The sequence below is a fragment of the Bos indicus x Bos taurus genome, chromosome 26 (genome assembly GCF_003369695.1).
Source record: "Bos indicus x Bos taurus breed Angus x Brahman F1 hybrid chromosome 26, Bos_hybrid_MaternalHap_v2.0, whole genome shotgun sequence".
In the NCBI taxonomy this organism is placed as follows: domain Eukaryota; kingdom Metazoa; phylum Chordata; class Mammalia; order Artiodactyla; family Bovidae; genus Bos; species Bos indicus x Bos taurus.
Genome location: NC_040101.1, coordinates 33,745,621 through 33,766,284, shown reverse-complemented (window position 1 = coordinate 33,766,284; position 20,664 = coordinate 33,745,621). Strand labels below are relative to the sequence as shown.

At 49.8% G+C, this 20,664-nt stretch overlaps 1 protein-coding gene across 4 annotated transcripts in view; it reads right to left on the bottom strand.

Annotated features, from left to right (window-relative positions):
* Window positions 1–20,664, bottom strand: part of TLL2 (tolloid like 2) — a 147,089-nt gene that overhangs the window by 11,706 nt on the left and 114,719 nt on the right. For all 4 annotated transcript variants that reach the window (XM_027528575.1, XM_027528572.1, XM_027528574.1 and 1 more), the window contains exons 11-18: window positions 18,833–18,949; window positions 17,522–17,667; window positions 16,602–16,797; window positions 8,053–8,178; window positions 7,175–7,335; window positions 6,341–6,521; window positions 4,411–4,536; window positions 2,230–2,357 (exon numbers count right to left, since the gene is read on the bottom strand). In XM_027528575.1, the coding sequence (XP_027384376.1) occupies window positions 2,230–2,357; window positions 4,411–4,536; window positions 6,341–6,521; window positions 7,175–7,335; window positions 8,053–8,178; window positions 16,602–16,797; window positions 17,522–17,667; window positions 18,833–18,949 (1,181 nt within the window). The remainder of the gene's footprint in view (window positions 1–2,229; window positions 2,358–4,410; window positions 4,537–6,340; window positions 6,522–7,174; window positions 7,336–8,052; window positions 8,179–16,601; window positions 16,798–17,521; window positions 17,668–18,832; window positions 18,950–20,664) is intronic.

The following is a 20,664-nucleotide window of genomic DNA, read 5'->3' as shown; positions in this document are numbered from 1 at the left end:
GTTTGCTTTCCATGCAGAGCCCTGCATTTTGTTACTTAATTCTGATGATGCTGTCAGGGAAGGGCTATGATTAGCCCCAGTGTGCAGAAGGGGAAAATGAGTCTTAGGGAGGTTAAGGGATCTGTGCACGCTCCCACAGCTAGAGGACGGAGCTGAACTTGACTCCCAGGCAGCCTGACTCCAGACCACACTTGAACCATCACTAGCCTGTACCGCCTCTCTTCTTCTTGCCCCCCCCCAAGTCTGTCCCCCAAAGCAGGCCAGGGCAACCTCATAATTTCAGGCTGTGTGCCAGGCTCTGCAGCTCCACATGTAGGACTTCTCAGGCTCTGGGCAGATGATGGCCTGCCCGTGGCTATCAGGGGCATGGGACAAGGTGAGGGGGGACACTTTAAATGAAGACTTGGACCAAATGACAGAGAGGGAGAGAGAACATTACCAGGAGGGGTTGGGAAGACGTCTCAGTTCACACGAAGGGGGGGCAACAGGTCAGAGATGGAGGTAGAGAGGTAGAAATAGAGGGGCCACTGGCTTTTGTAAGGATGTTAAACACACTTGACATGGGAAAGATTCTTCACACTTACAGACAGGGAGGTGGGGCCAGAGAGTGGGGCTAGGCATGTGGGCAGGAGTAGGAAGGGGAGGGTGGTAACAGGGAGGGCAGGGCAATGGGAGGTGGATAGCGGGCCAGTGAGCTCCCCAAAGTTCATGGGATGCCCTATGGCTGCCCCCATGCAGTCAGACACCAGCTTCCTGGTAAGCATTCAGCTCACACTCTGTGGCAGCAAAACGGTAGAGTGTGATCAACATCCACTATCCACTTCCCAAGGAAATATTTAAGAGCTAGCACATATGTATGAGCCTCAGATAAACTGGAGGTCTGGGCTCACCCTGGCCACTGTGATCTGTTGTTTTAGTTCTTCAGCACTGCAGAGAACAGGAAAAGACTTTTGGGGCAATTACTGAAATCTTGTGACCCTTCCACCGAAGCACCGGTTCCGAGAGTGTATATTGAGCGTTCCCAACCCCGGGGGGCGCCATTCCCCCGCCGCTTCAGAGATTCCTGTTGCCATGACGAACATCGTCCAGCAGATGGCAGCCTTTCTCCAACGCACTCGCTTTAATTCGCCCTCGCCCAGATTCAAGGCTTCTGATTGACCCAGGAGAGCAACTGAAAGTGCTTACTACAGAGACAGCCACGCATAGGAGGTGCCCACATGAGCACCCTTGGTCAGGGAACCTGCCTTTACCCCCGATGCCCCAGTCAAGGGGACACTCACATATATTAATCCAAGTGAAAGTGAAGTCGCTCAGTCGTGTCCGACTCTTTGCGGCCCCATGGACGGTAACCTACCGGGCTCTGCGATCCATGGGATTTTCCAGGCAAGAATACTGGAGTGGGCTGCCATTTCCTCCTCCAGGGAATCTTCCCAACCCAGGGATCGAACCCAGGTCGCCTGCATTGCAGGCAGATTCTTTACCATCTGAGCCACCAGGGAAGCTCAAAGAGAGGCTTAGAAGACATATATGTTTAATGCAAGAGAGAATTAGCATACATAACTTAATCTCCTATTGTTAATTGGCTAACAACAGTGAGGTGCAAAGTGATTAGTTGCTCAGCCATGTCCAACTCTTTGTTAATGGGAAAAATGTAAGTTGTAGAGGAATATGAATAATAGAGTACTTTTGAGAAATGTGAGCAAGAAAAGGATATATGTTTTTTTCCTGTGCATACAAACACAGAAATTTCTGGAAGAATTCACAAAAAAATGTTCAGAAAAGTAATTTCTAGAGTGAGCATGGGGGTCTGGAAATTTGGTTTTCACTTTCCAACCCTCTGACTGATTATATTTTTTTCATATCTTGAGAATGTATCATTTGGTAAAATGTTATAACTGCAAACAATGGAATCACAAACAACACTTCAGGTCTGTGTAAAGGGTGCCAGTTCAGAGTGACACCACCGTGAACAGATGCTGTTTACACAGTGCTGCTCACCCACCGCCCTATGCTGATGGCTTCAGGTACACCCTCTTTTTTAATCTGCACAACAGCTACTTGAGGTAGCTTTTGCCAGCAGCCCCATTTTCCGGAATACAAAAGTGAGTCCTAGAAATGTTGATTAACATCACCAGGTTTCAGAGCTGGGAAGAGGCAGGGCAGAGACCCAGACCCATGTCAGTCTGATACTGAAATCTGGGTTGTTCACAGACTTTGAAAATAACTCACGAGTTTCACCCTGTGGCCCGCGGTTGAAGAGATGGTCCAGGTGCACTCCCTCCGGCTTGGGTATTTGTCAGGCCAGTTGGGGCTCACCAGGGACCCCTCTGTGCTGCTGATCTTGTGTACACAGCCGGCTGGGGACAGGCAGAGAGAGAGAGTGAGAGAGAGAGAGGTAGCAGACAGCAGAAGAGGTGTTCTGGAAGAGTCTCCTCCCCGAGCTCGTGTCACATGGTCATTGAACGTGGGGGCAGAGGCTGGCCTGAATCAAGGGTTCCCCGGCTCAGAGATCTGCTGATGTATTTTTCTTTGCTACCTTCCTGGAGTTAGCTTTTTAACTATTGCTATTTGCTTTGCAGTTGTCATTGGAAATATGGTAGAGTTGGTTAAGACCACAGGCCCTGGGGTCAGATGGGCCTCATCTCAAGTCCTGGTTCCACTGCATACAAGCTGGGGGACTTTGGGGACTTCTGTAAGCCTTGGTGTCCTTGTTTGTAAAAGAAGTGCCAACCTTTGGAGGGGGGTGAGTGCATGGATTAAATGAGATAATGCATGTGAAAGGCGCAGCGAGTGCTAACAAAGGTCTCCATCACCACGCCCTCTGTCTTTTAGTTTCCAAAGTAGTTTCAGTTGGAGGCTACAAATGTTGCCCTGGTTACCGTGCAATTTGCAAAGAGTGGTGCCACGACTTGCTCAGTAAGTACCGTTTTGGCCAATAGCTAGAATATGTCTCCCTCTGTGTTGAGCGCTGTGGTAAGCACTTTGATTGCATCCTCTCATTTAATCCTTTCCACCTTCTAATTGAGAAAATAAGCTGAGAGAAGGCAAGCGACCTGTTGGTCAGGGGTGGAGCCAGGACTGCCTTTGCTATTGCTGATTAGGAAGGAGAGGACCCCGAGGAGGTACCGCTGCTGTCTCCTAGGCTGTAGGTTGTGGGTGCTTCAGGCTGAGGCAGCTGGAGGGGGCAGTTGAGGGCAGGTCAGGGTTGGGGGCGGCTGTGTGGAGGTTCCACCTCCTTGCTGCCTCTGCCCTGTAGCCATGAGGAGAACAGGTGCCAGCAGGGCAACAGTTCAGACACAGGGTGTCTGCTTCTGGACACCCCACCCACCGATGGGGACCCATCCCATTCACCTGATGGAACCTTAGCTGACTTTATAATGCTCCTGGCCTCCCCTGCACCACAGGGGCTAGAGGAAGGTGGGTTTTTTTTTTTAGTTTTCTTAAGTTTCAGAATGACAATCCTTCCAAGTTCTTCCAATCTACCTTTCAACCCAACCTGTGACTCCCTGTGTCCAGGTCAGAACGTGGGCCTTGAGGGTGGGCTTCGGAAGATGTCTGAGCTCATTTTTTAATTCTTTATTTAGCTCATTTTCCAGGGAGGCCCTGGCCAGCCCGAATCCCCTAAGTCTGAAGTGCTTGTCCTAGATGGGGCATGAAGTCTTCACCTCTTCCCTTCCCTGCTGTGCATGCATGCAGGGCTTTGTGGTGGGGCCAAGGCCAGCAGGCTTGTGTGTTTATCGAGATGCTCAAACCCCCTTTGCAGGGTGGAGTAGGAACACAGGGAAGGCCTTTCTCAGAGTGGCTGGACATCAAAAGCCATCTGGCTCTGAAGGACTCTCAGGAGCAAATGGAGCAGGGAACAAAGTCTTTCCCAAATTCTATTTTACTAGACTCGTGCATGGCAAATAAGATTACAACAGAGATAGCTGATATCTATGGACATTTCAAGTGCTTACTATGTGTCAGCCTATATGAAATACTTGCTAAGCATTCTCTCATTTAACCCTCATAAAAACATTAAGAAGGAGGTATGTTTAGTCCTTTTTAAACAGAAGTGGAAACTGAGGCTCAGAGAGGTTAAGTGACTCGCCCAAGGTCACATAGCTAGTAAGTAGCGGAGCCAAGATTTAAACCCTGGGGGTCTGATTCTGGAACCTGGGGTTTAACTTCTTTCCAACAATATGTGTAGAAGAGCACTTGAGGGCCCCTACAAGCCCCCTGAAGGAGTGACTACCCTGGGGGAATTCACTCATGAGCAGGAGGCTGGGAGAAGGGAAGGCAGGCAGAAGCTGAGCCTCGTTTCCGGGCTTGGCCAACCGGGGAAGAAGCGCCCCTGGCTCTTGAGCATGGGTATACTCGGGCAGCCAAGGTGACCCCCCACCCCTGGCCCCGGCCACGGTCCAGCCTCACCCTCTTTGCAGTCCTGCCCGTTCTCGTGGAGCCGGTAGCCGTTCCTGCACCTGCATAGGTAGCTCCCAAAGGTGTTGACACACTCGTGCTGGCAGCCGCCGTTGTCCTTGGCGCACTCGTCCTTGTCTGTGGGGATCAACGGACTATCCTAAGGGGAACCACCGACATGGGAGCGCTCCTCACAGCCCAGGACCCCGCTCAAAAGGAGCCTCTGCCAGGGAGCCTCCCTGAGCATCGCCAACGCTGATTCTTCCTCCCCGAGGGGGAGGGTGGGGCAGCATTCCTTGGGCATGACCTGGCCCTGTATATTCTGAATTCCCCATGCTCCTAAAGCGCTTCATGTGTACATGTGTCTCCACCCCTGCTCCCCACCCAAACCAAGGAGCTCCCTAAAGGATAGGCTAATATTAGTAATAATATTAACAATAAAAAAACAGCTACCATGAATTATTTACTATGTGGTGGACACTAATCACTCTATACTATACTCTCTGGGCCTCTGAGGTGGTGCTAGTGGTGAAGAATCTGCATCCATTGCAGGAGACAGGAGATGTGGGTTCGATCCCCGGGTTGGGAAGATCCCCTGGAGAAGGGCATGGCAACCCACTCCAGTATTCTTGCCTGGAGAACCCCTTGGACAGAGAAGCCTGGTGGACTACAGTCCATAGGATTGCAAACAGCTGGACACAACTAAAGCAACGTGGCACATACTTTTTATATTACCTCACTTAATTGTCACACAACCTTAGGAGGGAGGGGCCTGTGTCCCCATTTTACAGGTAGGGAAACTGAGGCTGAGACCGCTAATGTGCCCAAGGTTACTCAGTGAGCAAGCAGCCGGTGTGACCTGGAGGCCGGGCTCTTATTCCATGACTCCACGCCTCCTCCTGCCTGTGGAGCAGATAAGCATGTGAGCCGTGAGCCAGACAGCCCAGTGGCAGCCCCGCTCCTCTGCTTGCAGCTGTTGTGACCTTGGGGAGTCCTTGACCTCTGTGCCTCAGTTACCTCGCCTGTAAAATGGAGTCAGTCATGGTGTCCTTACCTCATAGGGTTGCTGAGAGGAGAAAAATGAAGTAGTATAAGAAAAAACACTTAGAACAGTGTCCAGCCCCCACGTCCCTGTTAGTTTTCATTTACTATCATGGATGGACTCAAGCGTCAGCTGCTGTCGTCACCGTGGTTCCTGTGCCTCAAGCCAGTAGTGTGCAGCCCTTGCCTAAGCCAGCCTACCGAGGGTCAGCCTCCACTCCCAGCCCTCCCCCAAGGATGACCTCAGGGCTCAGATGTCTCCCTTCGCTCTGGACCCTCTGCCTGCTGCCTATAATGGGTCACCAGACACTCAGTGTTTTAGCCTCTGATTCCATGAGGACAACCAAGAATCCGTCAAGGACCCTTAACAAATAAAGAACTGAAGACCACCCAGCACCTCACTACTAAAACCAGGGACTACAAAGAGACAAGCCAGGCTCTTCTTCAAGTCCTTTGGGGGAGTCCAGCCTTTCCCACACCTCAATTTCAGACCTCTGGCCCCCAGAGCTGTGAGAGACAACATTTCTGTTGTTTTAGGCCACTTAGTGTGTGGTCGTTTGTTTTGGCCGTCCTATAATAATATAGCTGCCGCTGCTGCTGCTGCTAAGTCGCGTCAGTCGTGTCCGACTCTGTGCGACCCCATAGACAGCAGCCCACTAGGCTCCTCTGTCCCTGGGATTCTCCAGGCAAGAACACTGGAGTGGGTTGCCATTTCCTTCTCCAATGCATGAAAGTGAAAAGTGAAAGTGAAATAGCTACCACTATATAAAACCCAGACCGAGGCAGAGACACTGTGAGGGCAGGGACAACGGACAGAGAGGGGTAGGTGGCTGCCCTGAGGCTGGGAGCCTGCAAAACCCTGTCTCCCTCAGTCTGTAGTCTTGCCCCCAAACCCGCACACCTGAGAAGAAGTGGGCCCTGAAGCCGCGTTTGGAGACCGTGTTGTCGGACTTGAACTCCACACGCATGTTGTTGCTCTGTGAGGTAATGACCTCGGGCGTCTCAGAGCCGCAGAACTTGCCGTGCAGCCTGGCATCAGGGGACAGGCCACTGCGCACCTCCACGAAGTCATACTTACACACCTGGGGAGCACCAAGCAAGGGAGCACCGTGGGGAGCCGTCGGGGGCTCCCACTTCCCTCCCCTCAGATCCTGGCACCCTGCAGGGGCCCCTTCCTAAGAGCTGCACCCTCCAGGTGAGCAGATGGGTTTGACCGGGTCTGGCAGGAGGGTCCTCTCGACTCTCACTGGGATCCCTCCAGCCCAAGGTGCAGACAGGGGGCACGTTGGACCTGCTGTCCAGCAGTGGGCTCTGCCTGGGCCTTGACTGGCTGATGCAGTCATCCCATGACCACTGCCCACGGGAGGGAATGGGCTGTTTATGCTACCCTGGTCCCCAGATGCATCTCACTCCCTCCATTCTTCCCAGCTGGACACTAAGCCCCACATTCTAACCCCAGGGGATGTACCTGTCCTGACCACATCCCACTCCCAAGACCCCCCTCCTCCTCTCTTGTCCTGCTTCTTCTTGGATTTATCAGTGATGAGAGGACCAGAGCACTCCATCTGCCGAGGGTGTGCAGTTGAAATCACCTTGACAAACACCCTAGATTCTGCCCAGCTACAACCCCACGACCATTGGAGGCCACCTCCCTGCCTGCTGATCCCCTCCCCAGTTCCCAGCCCTGGGTCACATCCCAACAGCATCCCCAGTCAATCAGAGCCTGGACACATACATCATTGCCTTCCAGTTCAAACACTTCAAACTGAAGGGAGATCCGGTACTGGGCGGGGGCCACCACTTGCCAGACGCAGTTTTTGTTTGTAGGGTACTCCTTTGGCCACCCGGGACTGGTGATGGTTCCATTCAGCTTGGTAATGAAACCGCCACAGGCCACTGCACGGGAGGAAAAGAAGCAAGATTCATTTGGTTTTAGTTCCAAGTGACTGCGATTTCCCCCAAGCAGCAATAAGCCCTGCTGTTCTTTAATAACATCAACAACAACAAAAAATAGACAATCTGAACTGATTAATTCACGTCCTTTCTTCTGGTCTGTTTCAACTGAGGCTTTGGAGGGATGGAGTTGAGGACAATTTTTTACTGCTTTTTTAAAAAGACGAGGCGTTTGTGCTTACCTCTCACTCAGGGGCATAGTTGGGGACTTCACATGACTTGGGCCAAGAAATGTTTGCACCAAGCTATGTGATGTCCCTGGCTTCCATGAACAGGCAGAGTCATGCAGGCAGGCAAGGGAGACACCGTCAGCCGGGTTGGAATGAAATGAATGAAATGCGCTCTTCGTCGTGTCAAACCGAAGCGCTCACATTTATTCTTTTGTTTTCATTTTCCATCTTTATAATCATGTGAATTTCACATGGTCACAGAAGAAAATGAAATTCCATGATTCCATTTGCTCAGTTGCTGGGGTGAAGTCCGATAAAGTCATCTCGTGTTTGTGGCCTTATCGAGTTTTTTCCCTCCAGGAAGGAGGTGAATCATCCCCCACAATTGTTTCTTCACAGCCGACCAGCTGCCCCATCTCCATCTGTTCCCCTTCTCCTAAGACTTGTCCCCCGTCCCCTCTCACTCCAGCTCGGCAGGTCCAATACTAACCTTCACAGGCCTTCTTGTCAGCAGCCAGCTCATAGCCAGGATCACACATGCACTTGTAGCTGCCCAGAGTGTTCATGCAGCGCTGCTCACACCCGCCGTGATCTGGCCAGGAACACTCATCCACCTCTGTTGGGGAGGAAGGTGACCCTGGTTAAGTCATCAAACAGCTGTCAGGTCTGTTCCCCATTGTGGTCCACATCCCAGGATTCCCTCTAAGAACAAGAACAACTCCTGGTGCCCGCCTTCCAAGGAGTCCTCCATCCACAGAAACTGGCAGCAGCTACAGCAGTGAGTGAGTCTTGACAGAACACGCGAGTAACCTGTTAGCAGGAAACAGGACTCCTCTGAGAGATGATCGGGCCTGGATAACTTGGATAACTGTGCTCTTTGAAGAGTTTAATCAGCAGTGTTCGTTTGTGACCTTAATAAATCTCAAAGCTTCCATACCAAAGATGATCGACTTCAATGCCATAAAACTGGGGCTCCCTCCATAAATGTGAACTTCTCAGGATGTTAAGCAAAGGGTAAGGACCAAGAACAAGGTGGAGCAGTGGTAAAGAATCCACCTGCCAATGCAAGAGACACGAGTTCAAACCCTGGGTTGGGAAGATCCCCTGGAGAAGGAAATGGTAAACCACTCCAGTATTCCTGCCTGGAGAATTCCATGGACAGAGGAGCCTGGTGGGCTACAGTTCATGGGGTCACAAATAGTTAGACACAACGGACCATGCACGCATGTGGGCATGAGTATGCACACACATACACACACACACACACACACAGGGACAAAGAAACACACTCCTAGATTAAGATATAATTATTCTTTAGGGAGAGAGCTGGAAGCTATGAGTTAAACTTTTATTACTAATTTGAAGATGTGTCCTGGGTGATCGTCAAATTTACAGAAAACACTGGCTCTGAGGTGAGCCGATGCTCCCAGGAGAAACTGCAGGAAGAGGCCACAGTGAGACTGAGTTAGCAGGGGAGTTAGATGGGGTTCAGTTCCGTCAAGTGTCCATTGATGTGTCTGGGGCAATTAAAGAGCAGCAAGCAGGATGCTGTGCAGAGAGAGAACACAGAACTCACTGGAGAATCACCCAGACTGTCAGCCCTGCACCAATGAGGAAAGAAAAACCTCAGGCACAGGATGGCTCCAAAAAGAGTGTCAGACGTAAAAGGAAAAAAACATTATTTTCTGTAATCAATTTGTGCCCTAAAGAGCATGCAGATTACAAAAAAAAAAAGAGCATGCAGATTGTGGCCTAACAGAGCTGCAGTCTAGTGAAAGGACGATGAGACACGGAGAGATCTTCAAACAACAAGAGCCCACTCTAGGAAAGGAAGGGTTGGGGAGTGGGTAGAAGTGTTGGTTTCCTAATACCAGGGAAGGTAAGAACAGAGCAAGGACGGAGTTCACAAAATCTCACCAGACCTCACATCATACATAAAATAAAAAGAATGAGGACATTTTCAAGTTGATAAAAACTTGAAAAGATTCCCAGTCCCACCACCTCAGCACGGATCCACTTAATAAGATTTCTGGTTGAGAGCTTTTCAGACCCGGTTGGAAAACACCCAGAGATACAACTCTCACTGTTTTTAAAAGTATTTCTTGTTCTTTGAAATTTGAATTGTTAACAACTCTGACTCCTGGCAACTTCTAACATAGTGGTCCTGCAGAAAATGCAAAACTTTTCACCGTCAAGTCTCCTTTTTTCAATTCAAAAATTCCAACTCAAATAAACTCACTGCCTTCCAATCTCCCTGATCCACGATGCACAAAACACTCATCAACCTGGTGGCTCATCACTGGGTAAAGGACAGTTTGTAAATCCCCCATCGTTTCCTATAGTGGGAAGCAGATTTAGATGGTGGCTCTAAGAGTGATGTGTCCTTGGGTTCAACAAAAGCTCAAATAAGTTGGTCAGTAGGGAGAACTGGGTTTAGGGAACATCCTGTAGGCAAGGGGTTGAAGTTGTCCTTGTGAAGTGAAAGTCGCTCAGTTGTGTCTGACTCTTTGCAAGCCCATGGACTATAGAGTCCATGGAATTCTCCAGGCCAGAATACTGGAGTGGGTAGCCTTTCCCTTCTCCAGGGGATCTTCCCAACCCAAGGATCAAACCCAGGTCTCCCGCACTGCAGGCGGATTCTTTACCAGCTGAGCCACAAGGGAAGCCCAAGAGTACTGGAGTGGGTAACCTATCCCCCCTCCAGGATGTGCTGGAGGATCCTATCCCTCCTCTAATGGATCTTCCTGACCCAGGAATCAAACCAGGGTCTCCTGCATTGCAGGCAGATTGTTTACTAACTGAGCTATCGGGGAAGCCCCATAGTCACAAACAAACATACGTACTAAGTATGCTAAAGGAGTAACAACCCTACAATTATTTACTACTTTATAATAGGCAAAGCACTTTCCTATACATTTGCTAAGAAGTATAAAATGAGGAGAAGCATTAATAATGAGAAATAGAAAGAGTCCAGTCTTTAGCATGAGCCAAACAGACCCGGGTTGGATTCACCAGGTGAATCATCCTTCAATAAACTGGGTGATTTGACCTCTCTGAGCCTTCCTCCGGCTTTAACATGAGGATAATACCTGCTTTCAGGGTTGTGGGGATTGAAAATGATGCCTGTGAAACACCCAGCATATAGACTCTAGGTACACAGTAGTTATTGCTCTAGACAAGAGCAGGGTTGCTTTTGAAATTTCAGTGGGTGGAGACACAATGATGGGAGTAGTGAAAAGGATAAGGTAACCAGACATCCCTGAGTCAGGGCCGAGTGGAGTAGTGTGGGCCTGGGGAAGGGAGGGAGATAGGGACAGAAAGAAGAAAAAGGCAGCAAGGATGGGCCAGTGAAGGAAGACTAGATGGGCAAGAAGGCAGCACACAGAGTCAAGAAACTGGCTGGAGGGCATAGGAGGAGGGATAAAAGGAACCGTGGAAAGAGCCCATCAACCTAGAACAAGGTGAAGGGCCCAGATGGGTGGCCGGGGTGGGGGGAGACCTATGCCAGAATACGCTATGGCCATGGACAGGACACACATAGGCAAGAAAGGAGGACCACTGTTAAGTCTCCTGGCATCCTTAGCCATGTGGAGGGCAAGAGGCTGGTGGGTTAGGTTTGTACTTAACCGGAGGGAGTATAGTTCCCCTGAAGACTAGAAGGGTGATGGGATGTTTGGCCATTTCCACCCCTGCTCCAGCTCGGCTGGGTGGCATGGAAGTGTATTAGGGCCCTGCCCCTGAAGGGGTGGGCCTGGGTGTACTCTGCGTCACCTCCCCCTGGACTGAAGTAGCACCTACTTGAAGTCAACAGGCTTGTGCTTGCTCTAGGCTACAGTGGTCAAGACTAAGTACCCCAGAAAAATTTGGGGGAGTAGGGAAGGGTGGTGGGAGAAGAGGCTGAACCAGAGACCAGCTTCACAGAGTGGGATTCTGACTCTTTTTTGCCTTCTCCAAGTGGTACCAGTGACAGAAGGAACCATTCTGAGGTTAGATAATGAGATGACTCAGGCAGGATCCCAAAGCTATTTCAGAGAGAGTTAAGGAAAGGGAAGGCAGGGCACATCCCTAAGCTTCTAAGGCACCTTGAAGAAAGCCAGCCCCCGCCCCCACATCAAACACTCTGTGGTGGGCCCACAGTACTGGGACCGGGGAATATGGGGATCAAGGTGGGAGATCCTCCTACCTTTGATGTGAGGAACGTATCACCAAATTGACCCTGCCAACCTGCAAATGCACTCACTATCTCCCCAAGTAAGCAGGGACGTGAGGTGCTCTGCCTGCTGCCCGGCCAGCAGGCTCTGAGCAGGAAAGCCATCTGGCACCAGAGGAGGGATGCAGAGGCCAACTGGCACCCTGGACAGAGCCATGTGCCAGCTGGGCCCTGGGCAGAGATTCCTGCCAACTGGCACCAAGGCCAGAGCTTCGGTGGCTGGTCCAACTCCTCTGCATGGCCTCTGTAGTTGCTCTTCTAGTTTCTTGCACTGGAGAGTTCCTGACACATGTGCTGGCCCCTGTGTGCTCACAGGACATCCTACTGATGACCTTGTAGGAAAAAGGCTGGAAAAGAAGCTGGCTGTGTCCAGACCTCTACCAAACTGTGCTAGACCCCACGTAACTGCAGAGCCCTTGAAACACAGCTAGTTTACGTTCAGACCTGCTGCGAGGGTAAGACACGCTGGATGTCCACTTAGTGTGGGGCGAAAAAAGCCATAAAATCTCTCCCAATATTTGTATATTGGATCCTACCCGGTGGTCCGGTCCAGTGGTTAAGAATTGGCTGCCAATGCAGTGGACAAGGGTTTGATCCCTGGTCTGGGATGATCCCACATGCCACGGGGCAACTAAGCCTGTGTAACCACCGCTACCGAGCCCGTGCACCCGGAGCCTGTGCTCCAAAACGAGGAGCCACTGCAATGAGAAGCTTCTGCACCCCAACCAGAGAGTAGCTCTCACTCATCGCCCCTGGAAACAAAGCCTGTGTTTAGCAGCAAAGACCCAGTGCAGCCAAAAATAAATAAATAAAAACATATAAAAAATGTAAAAACTTTAAAAAATACTGTGTGTATTGATTACAGATTAACGTGACAGTAGGTTTGATACGCTGGGTTAAATAAAACATGGTATTAAAACTAATTTTGCCTCTTTCTTTCCTCTTCTTCTTCTATCTGTTTTGTAAGGTAGCTGCTAGAAGGTTTAAAGTTACATGCATGGCTTGCATTTGTGACTCGCCTCCTATTTCTGTTGGACAGCACTGCTCTGCACTGTGTTCTCTGGCTTCATTCATACTCGTGGGAACCCTGAAAGGTAGGCAGAGCAGGGAGCAAGAAGCCCAATCCACAAATGAGAATCTGAGCCTTATTCATTCATCCTTTGCCCCATAAGTATTTACTGAACTCACTGTGGGTCTGGCACTAGGAATACGGTGGAGGACAAAGTAGGCAGGATTGAGTCTCAGAAAGGAAAACTGACCTGCCTGAGAGCAGGGAGCTGGCAAGGGGCGTGGGCAGGACTAGACCCCACACTGCAGAGGCTGAAGCCAGGGCCCTTTTCCCTATTCTCTCATGTGTAGAGAAGGTAGAAAGATGATGAGCGTCAGAATCAGATGAAAAATTCAAATCCCTTCACTTTACTTCCCTGTGGCTTTCAGGTCTCTGTAGAGGAAAGACAGTGAGCTGTGGAATCCTACATGTCTGGGGTCTAGTTCTAGCTCAGCCGCCTTAGAGCTTCAGTTTCTTCTGTTTTAAAATGGGGGTAATAACACCAAGCAAGGAGTTTTTCCGAAGACAAAGGGAGGTAATTAATGCAGCTTCTGGCACTCAATAAATGTCTTTTCTTTCTCCTTTAATAGATAGGTCCCAAAGAGGCTTCCACCAGACCTGGCTCCTCTTTGAAGACTCAGGGGTCAAGGTCAATGCTGTATAGTTCTCCTTTTCTAAATGTGGTTCTCTGCAGCCCTTCTTGACATAAAGACAAGCTCAAAAAAGATGTCTTAACTGTGCAGTTAGTATACATGGGCCTCAACACCTTGACGAGCATCTAAAAGGATGTCTGCCAACTGAAAGGTCTTTGAACCTTGTCTGGGTACTCACTCACCCCAACCCCACACTGAGTGAGACCCTCCTCCAACGTCCACACTTCACACAACATCACTGCCCATTGGCTTACAGGTCCCCTTGGTCAGCTTGAGCTCTTGAAGACAATGACCATGTTTTCCTCTTTCCCACAGCCCCTGACACACAGTTTGATGACTGCTGAATAAACGTTAAATGTGGAGTGGGGAGAAGATGGTATTTTGTAACCAGCAAAACAGAGCCAGTTATCACAGCTGGTCAGAGCAGGTCAAGGCTCTCAACTCAGTCCTTTACAAACCAGTTTAGCATCACAGAGAGAAACTTCCCCCACCCCATCGCAATGCCTGCTATCTCCACTAGGGCTGCCACAAAAAAAGCAGAAGGTTCAGTTAAAGTTGAATTTCAGATGAACAATTATTTCTTAGTATAGTATGCAATATTTGGGACACACACTAAAAAGATCATTCTTATCGGCATTTTGAATTTAACTGGGCAAACTATTTTAACTTGTTCAATTTGGAAACCCTTCAATTTTAGCTGGTCTTCTCAAAAATTATAATGCTGATCATCAGTAGAACCAGGAATGAGATGTGAGTGGGCCAGTGCCAACTGGTTACCAGTTATCTTACTGCAAAGAAGTCCCAACACCTAAGACCTGGGGGTGGAAAACAGGGAAGGAGGAGGACAGGAGAATTAGGACAAAGAGAATTAGAATAAAACCTCATGATTATGGGTGACAGATTAACTAAGTTAAACAGGTTAACTAAGTTAACAGGTTAACAAAGTCATTTATATCACAGTCCTGGAACCTAGAATCTGTCACCTTACCCTTACATGGCAAAAGGACTTTGCAGATGTGATTAGATTCGGGTTCTTAAAATGGGAGGTTATGCTGGATCAGCTTGGTGGGCCCACAGTAACAAGGATCCTTCCAACTGAAAGCAGCAAGAGGAGGATCAGGGTCAGAAAAGGAAACATAATGATGGAGATCGAGGTCTATGATGCAGCCTGAGAAGGTCCCAGACACCCTTGCTGGCCTGAAGACCAAAAACACCACCAGTCAAGAAGTGCAGGCGCCTCCTCCCAGAAGCTGGAAAAGGCAAGGATGTCTGAGCTCAAGAACTGGAAGGTGATCACATTTGTGCTGATTTGTTACAGCATTGATAAAAAACTGATACATGGTGACAGCAAGAAAAAACTGTCACAGAATTTTTTCCAGAGAAGAAAATAACTACTTCAGAGATCCCTTCCTCAGCAAAGAAATTAACAGGACTAGACAGGATACCATGTCTACTCACGTAACGCTATTTCATTTCTTCCTGACAATAACTCTGAGATAAAGTAGTACTGTCATTTCTACAGGTGGAGAGACTGGGACTCAGGATTTGTAACTTGCTTAAGACCACCCAGCCGCCGTGGCTGCTAAGTCAGACGGGGGTTTCCCCAGGCTGGGAGACGCACGTGCAGTCTGGGCTAGGGTGGGGAGGGGGCTGTGACTTTCCTGGGATCTCTACTAAGACCCCCACGTTCTTCTTTCCACTACGATCACTAACCTAACTGCAATACACGTGCTGTGGCTTGGTTTTCTGTTTTTTGCTTCGATTTGCCTGGGAAAGTAACTGGAGACTTTGTCTCCAGTTGTTCAGAATGGTATGCTTCTTGCTCTGTTTTGGTTTGCTGTCGTCAGACGCCTCAAAGCAGGAAAAAATAACATTCCCACACACTCATGTGGCGCTTCTCAGCTTATGAAGTGTCTCCACAGCCATTAGTTCACTGGGGCTTCACTGCTGGTTGGGGAAAATGGGCAGATTTCCTTCTCCTTGTTTTACAGAGAGGAACACTGAGGCTTCAGCAAGGACAAAGGGATGCCGGCTCAGGTCACACAGCTGGAAATGGGCTCTTCTGACACCATCTGCTCACCTAAAACCTGGGAGAATGGGATAGAAAGGGGGCAGATGGAGAGACGGAGTAAGGAAGGGACCAAGATTTCTGGGTCAGCACAGCCAGGAGCCCGGGAAAGGAGGGAAGAGGGAGGGAGTTACTGATCTGTCACTCCAGTTACAGACTGGATATATCCGTTCAGTGGCTACTGGTGTGCTGGTGGGCGCCCAACCCAAATGCATTGTGGAATAGCCTATATTCCTTCTTAGCAAGTGGTCTGAGGAATTCCAGGGTGCTGAGAGTGGAGAAGGCAGACCTGTCCATTGAAAAGTGTCTTAGGAAGCTGTTCTGCTGGGGCCAGGAATGATGGTCTTCCCATACCACTCTGGGTCTGATTTTATCAAGAACTTGCAGAGCAGTCAGTCCCTAATGCAGCACAGATATTCATTTCCTGAGCACCAAACCCTCTCAATCTCCCCAACAAGCCCTGCCCACTTGAGCATAGACTTGCAAGCTGGGAGCTGATGCTTCAGGAGCCAAAGACCTGGGCTGCCTCTCTACCCCATATCAGGGAATGCAAGGCAGTGTTTTGGAGAGAGTTTGTTTAGGAGTCAGACTGTGACTGGATTCTTGGTCTGCCGCTTAACTATCTGAACAACCCCGAGCCTGCCTTTTTAAATCTTGATCGAGGGCATTAAATGACATAGTGTAAATCAAGTACCTTGCACAGTTCCTGACACAATAGGTGCTCTATTAATGATAGTGACCACACAAGCAAAAATTGTTATCAATGCTCAGTTTCACTAAGGTTCATGAAGCTGAACTTGTAAACTAATAAACCTAATTTCCAAGTGCAGCAGCAAAACTTTCTGCCACAAAGACAGAAGCCAAGGCTAAGCCTGTTCCTGAGTCAGTGGAGAACTCTCTCTATTGGGGAATCTATGCACAGCTCTTTGCATAAACGGCTCGCTGCCTCCCCACTGCAGGGAGCTTTGTTTGGTGCTAAGGTTTGTGAGTTTAGTGATTCTTAGGCCGGGGGGCAATACCTCTTCCTGTGTCTAAAATGGAAACAACTGCTAATTCATACCCTTGAAAAAATTGGCTGCAAAGCCAGCTTTATTGATAGAGCCGTCGGACACGAACTTCATCCACATTCTATTGGAGCTGGACTTCACATCGTCTGGCTTCTCATAGCCACAGAAGTGGCCGATCAGGGCGCTGTCTTCCGTGAAGCCGTCACGGATTTCCAGGTAGTCATATGCACAGCTGTCATGCCTTTCGATCTAAATGGAGAAACAGAGGCAACGTGGAAGATAGCAGCTCGGCCTCAAGGTTTTCAATCTAATAAATATCACTCTTAAAAACCTAACCAGGAGGCCAAGGGCCCAAGTGTGTCCTGAAACTTTTCCAAGCTGTCTCCTACTTGCTTAAGGCAAGGATGAATCAAGCTGCAAAGACATTAAGTCATGATAAACTGGGAAAAAAGAGTCAATAAAATGCCCTGGGATCCCATTCTAGACTTTTGCTTCAATGAAGGCTTTTGCTTCTGAAGGCTCTCCAGCAGCAGCCTTCAGAAAGAAGGCAGATGCAATTTCAAAACCTGCAGAGGTTTTGATACCAGATGTCCTGGCAAAATGCGCCTTGGACTTGAAATAGCCTCTTGGGTTCCTGTTTTCAACCCCAAACTGGAAACTCGTCTGTGTAGAGCAGTGTCTAAGACCAGCAGTTGCTGCTGCTAAGTCACTTCAGTGGTGTCCGACTCTGTGCGACCCCATAGACAGCAGCCCACCAGGCTCCCCCGTCCCTGGGATTCTCCAGGCAAGAACACTGGAGTGGGTTGCCATTTCCTTCTCCAATGCATGAAAGTGAAAAGTGAAAGTGAAGTCGCTCAGTCGTGTCCGACTCTTAGCGACCCCATGGACTGCAGCCTACCAGGCTCCTCCATCCATGGGATTTTCCAGGCAAGAGTACTGGAGTGGGGTGCCATTGTCGACCAGCAGTACTCACCTCAAAAGCTTGGAAGGTAAGCCCCACGTGATACCCCTCAGAAACGGTAATCCTCCAAACACATTCCTTGGAAGGTCTGTAATCATCCGGGTAGTTAGGAGATTGAATCTGACCGGCGTCTTTGTTAATGTCTCCCCCACAGGTAGCTTTAGAAAAAGAGCCAGGAGGAAGGGGGTCCCCGTCAGAGCTTATTAAGGGAGTACACCGCTAGGTGGCTCCACTTGCCAACATTTTCATTTCCAATGGACTGATGCCTCCAGAAAGGCATAGTTCCCTGTGTTTACAACTCTGAATTTTTCTCATATAAAGAAAATAACCATGGAGAGTAGTGGCTCTCTACCTTTGCTGGGCATCACAATCACCTGGGAGATTTTTTCAAGCTCTGGGAACAGGGGCCACACCTCCAGAAGTTCCAATAGTGTGCAGGTATGGGGGGGTGGTGTTGAGGGAGGGGTCCCAGAAGCAGTGATGTCTGACTTCCCTCGTGACCCTGCTGCAGAGGAAGGAGGGCCACGGGTAGAGACTGATGTATACATACGCACACTCGTGCTATTTCCTTTATAAAAACAAAACTTGGGACTTCCTTGGTGGTCCAGTGGCTAAGACTCTGAGCTCCTAATGCAAGGGGCTCAGGTTTGATACCCTAGTCGGGGAAGTAGACCCCACATGCCACAACTAAAAATGTCCCACATGCTGTAACTAAGACCCGGTGCATCCAAATAAGTAAATAAAAAACAAAAACGTGGGCCTCTCCAAAATCACAATCTAAGTCCCCAAGGGACTTTTCCTCTGGGGGAGGGAGGGCACAGGGTTATGTAGCCAGAGAGACCCAATATGTAGAATAGACGGAAGCAGAACTGCCCTGGTCGCTGCTGCCTAGAGCCCAGACCTCTTGGTTTCTTCAACCACCATGGTGGCCTCACAGGCCCTTCCAAGAAATTAGTTGGAAATTTCTGGACATTGTCCAAAGTCCTTGTTTCACAAATGAAACTCAGAGAGGTTGGATTCTTTGCTCAGAATCCAACTCAAAGCTACTCAGAGGTGGCTTGCATTTCCACAGGTTCTCTAAGCCCCCAGCACTGTCCCCGCTGGAGTCTAATGGGCGTTGAGCAGTGTAGTGACAGGTAGACTGCCTGTGCTGAAGGGAGCCCAGCTGGCCTCTCTGCTTCCAGACATGGAGAGAGGGGGTGGTGGCTACCCCACCCTCATGGCACCGGCAGCTGCTTCCCGGGCCAGGGTGGGAAGGGCTGCACGGGAAGAACAGAGGTACGTCAGGAGCCATACTGGCGGCCTCTCCCCTCCTGAACAAACCTTCATATACCGCGAAGAAGCCCTTGCCCAGGATGTTGCTGCTGCTCCGGAATTCCACCCAGAGGCGGCTGTCCGTGGAGGTGAGGGGCTCTGGGACTTTGTCGCCACAAAACCTACCTGGGAAAGGGAAAGAACTGTCAGGCTGCTGGCAGATGGCAAGGAGGGGCTCAGCACAAGCAGAGAGAGAGAGAGGGCGGTGCTGCTTCAGATGAGGTTCAAGGGGAGCAGTCCTCACTGGAGGACTCATCCTGTAGCACTGAAGGATGAAAAGCTGGAATGGAAACAGTGACTGCTGGTGTGCCTCCTTCCGGAGAGTCTCAGACGCCAATCAACGAATACCCAGCATGTGGCCTCTCCCCTGCCAGGGGGTCACGATGAGTGCTAAGGGGTAGGAGGACATCTCAGCAAGGCCAGGGGTGGGGTGGTGGTCTGAGCGAGTGATGAGGGTCCCCCATTGTATTTCTACTACATACATAGCCTTCTATTTGAGGGGCATGCCTTATACCTTCCTTGCCCCAGGAAGGGTTGCCAGAGGACACAAGATGACGTGATCAGATCTTCTTGGCTTTTGAATTCCACGAGTCTGGTCACAACACCAAAAATTTAGGGAAGTACTCAGTAAATAAGAGCACATTGCCTTCCCCTTGTTGTCTTAGAAAGATTCCTGGGATGGAGAAGCAAGGGGCTAGGGGGCAGAGAATTGGAGAGGGCACCATGGGACCTCCGAAAGGACCTGGTGCCCCAGGTGGACAAGGGTGATCGATGCCCCAGGGAGGTTTAAGGAGTTGGGAGGAGCAGAGATCTGTAACCCCGGGAGCAGTTCCTGGCAGAGCCTTGAGGGCAACAAGACCCTGGATCCCCCATGTCCCACCTGGGCTCAGAACAGGAGTGTCTATATGGTTTCTTAGGACATTAGGGCAGGAGACAGGCAGGCAGAGTTCTTCAGGAAAAGCAGGACAGGATGGCAGCAACAGGACTCCTGGGAAGGGGATAGAAGGAACCTTCCCATGGCCCAGAGGGCCTGGACAGTCATTGACTGTCTCCCATAGAACGTCTTCTAGGGAGATACAGACTCGGCACTGATCTACATGGGCCTGGAGAAGTTGAGACAGGATAAGGCACAACAGCCACTTAGATGCCAGAGGACTGGAGACTAGAGGGGGATGAGGCCGAACCAGGAATGCCAGTCGGGATAGCAATGCAGATGCCCCTGGGACACCAGGCCCTGGCACAAAGTGTGCCCCCTACTGGCACTCTGGTGGGGGGACACAAATTGAATTCAATTAAGTTCCCACTATCTGATGCAAAGGGGCTCATAATTGCTATTGAACTTGTGTTACTGAATATACAAATAAATGTGTATTACTTAAGCTTATGAATACATTCTATGAAATCCGGACCTTTTACAGAGGAAAAGGGGGAAGGTCAGGCCTTCCCAGAGCACGGTCATCCTTGACTATTATCACTTCCAATGCCACATAAGGATAGCAGCACAGCAAGAACAGAGATGGGGGTGGGGCGGGAGGTGGGCTGAGTCACACTGATCAGCTCACAACACAGACCAGCCAAGGTCTATTTGGATGGAAAGCCCATGGTTCTGCCAAGTGCTAACAGTATGAGTCACTCAAAAGTCCATTTAACATTGTGGGGGAATGGGGAATGACTGTGAATGGGTATGGGTCTTCTTTGAGGGCTGATGAAGATGTTCTACATCTGTGGTGACGGCTGTACAAATCTGTGAGCATGCTAACACTGCTGACATGCGTGCTTTAAATGCAGAGTTGTATGGTGCGTGAATTTCATCTCCAAAAACCATTTTAAAGTTCATTTGA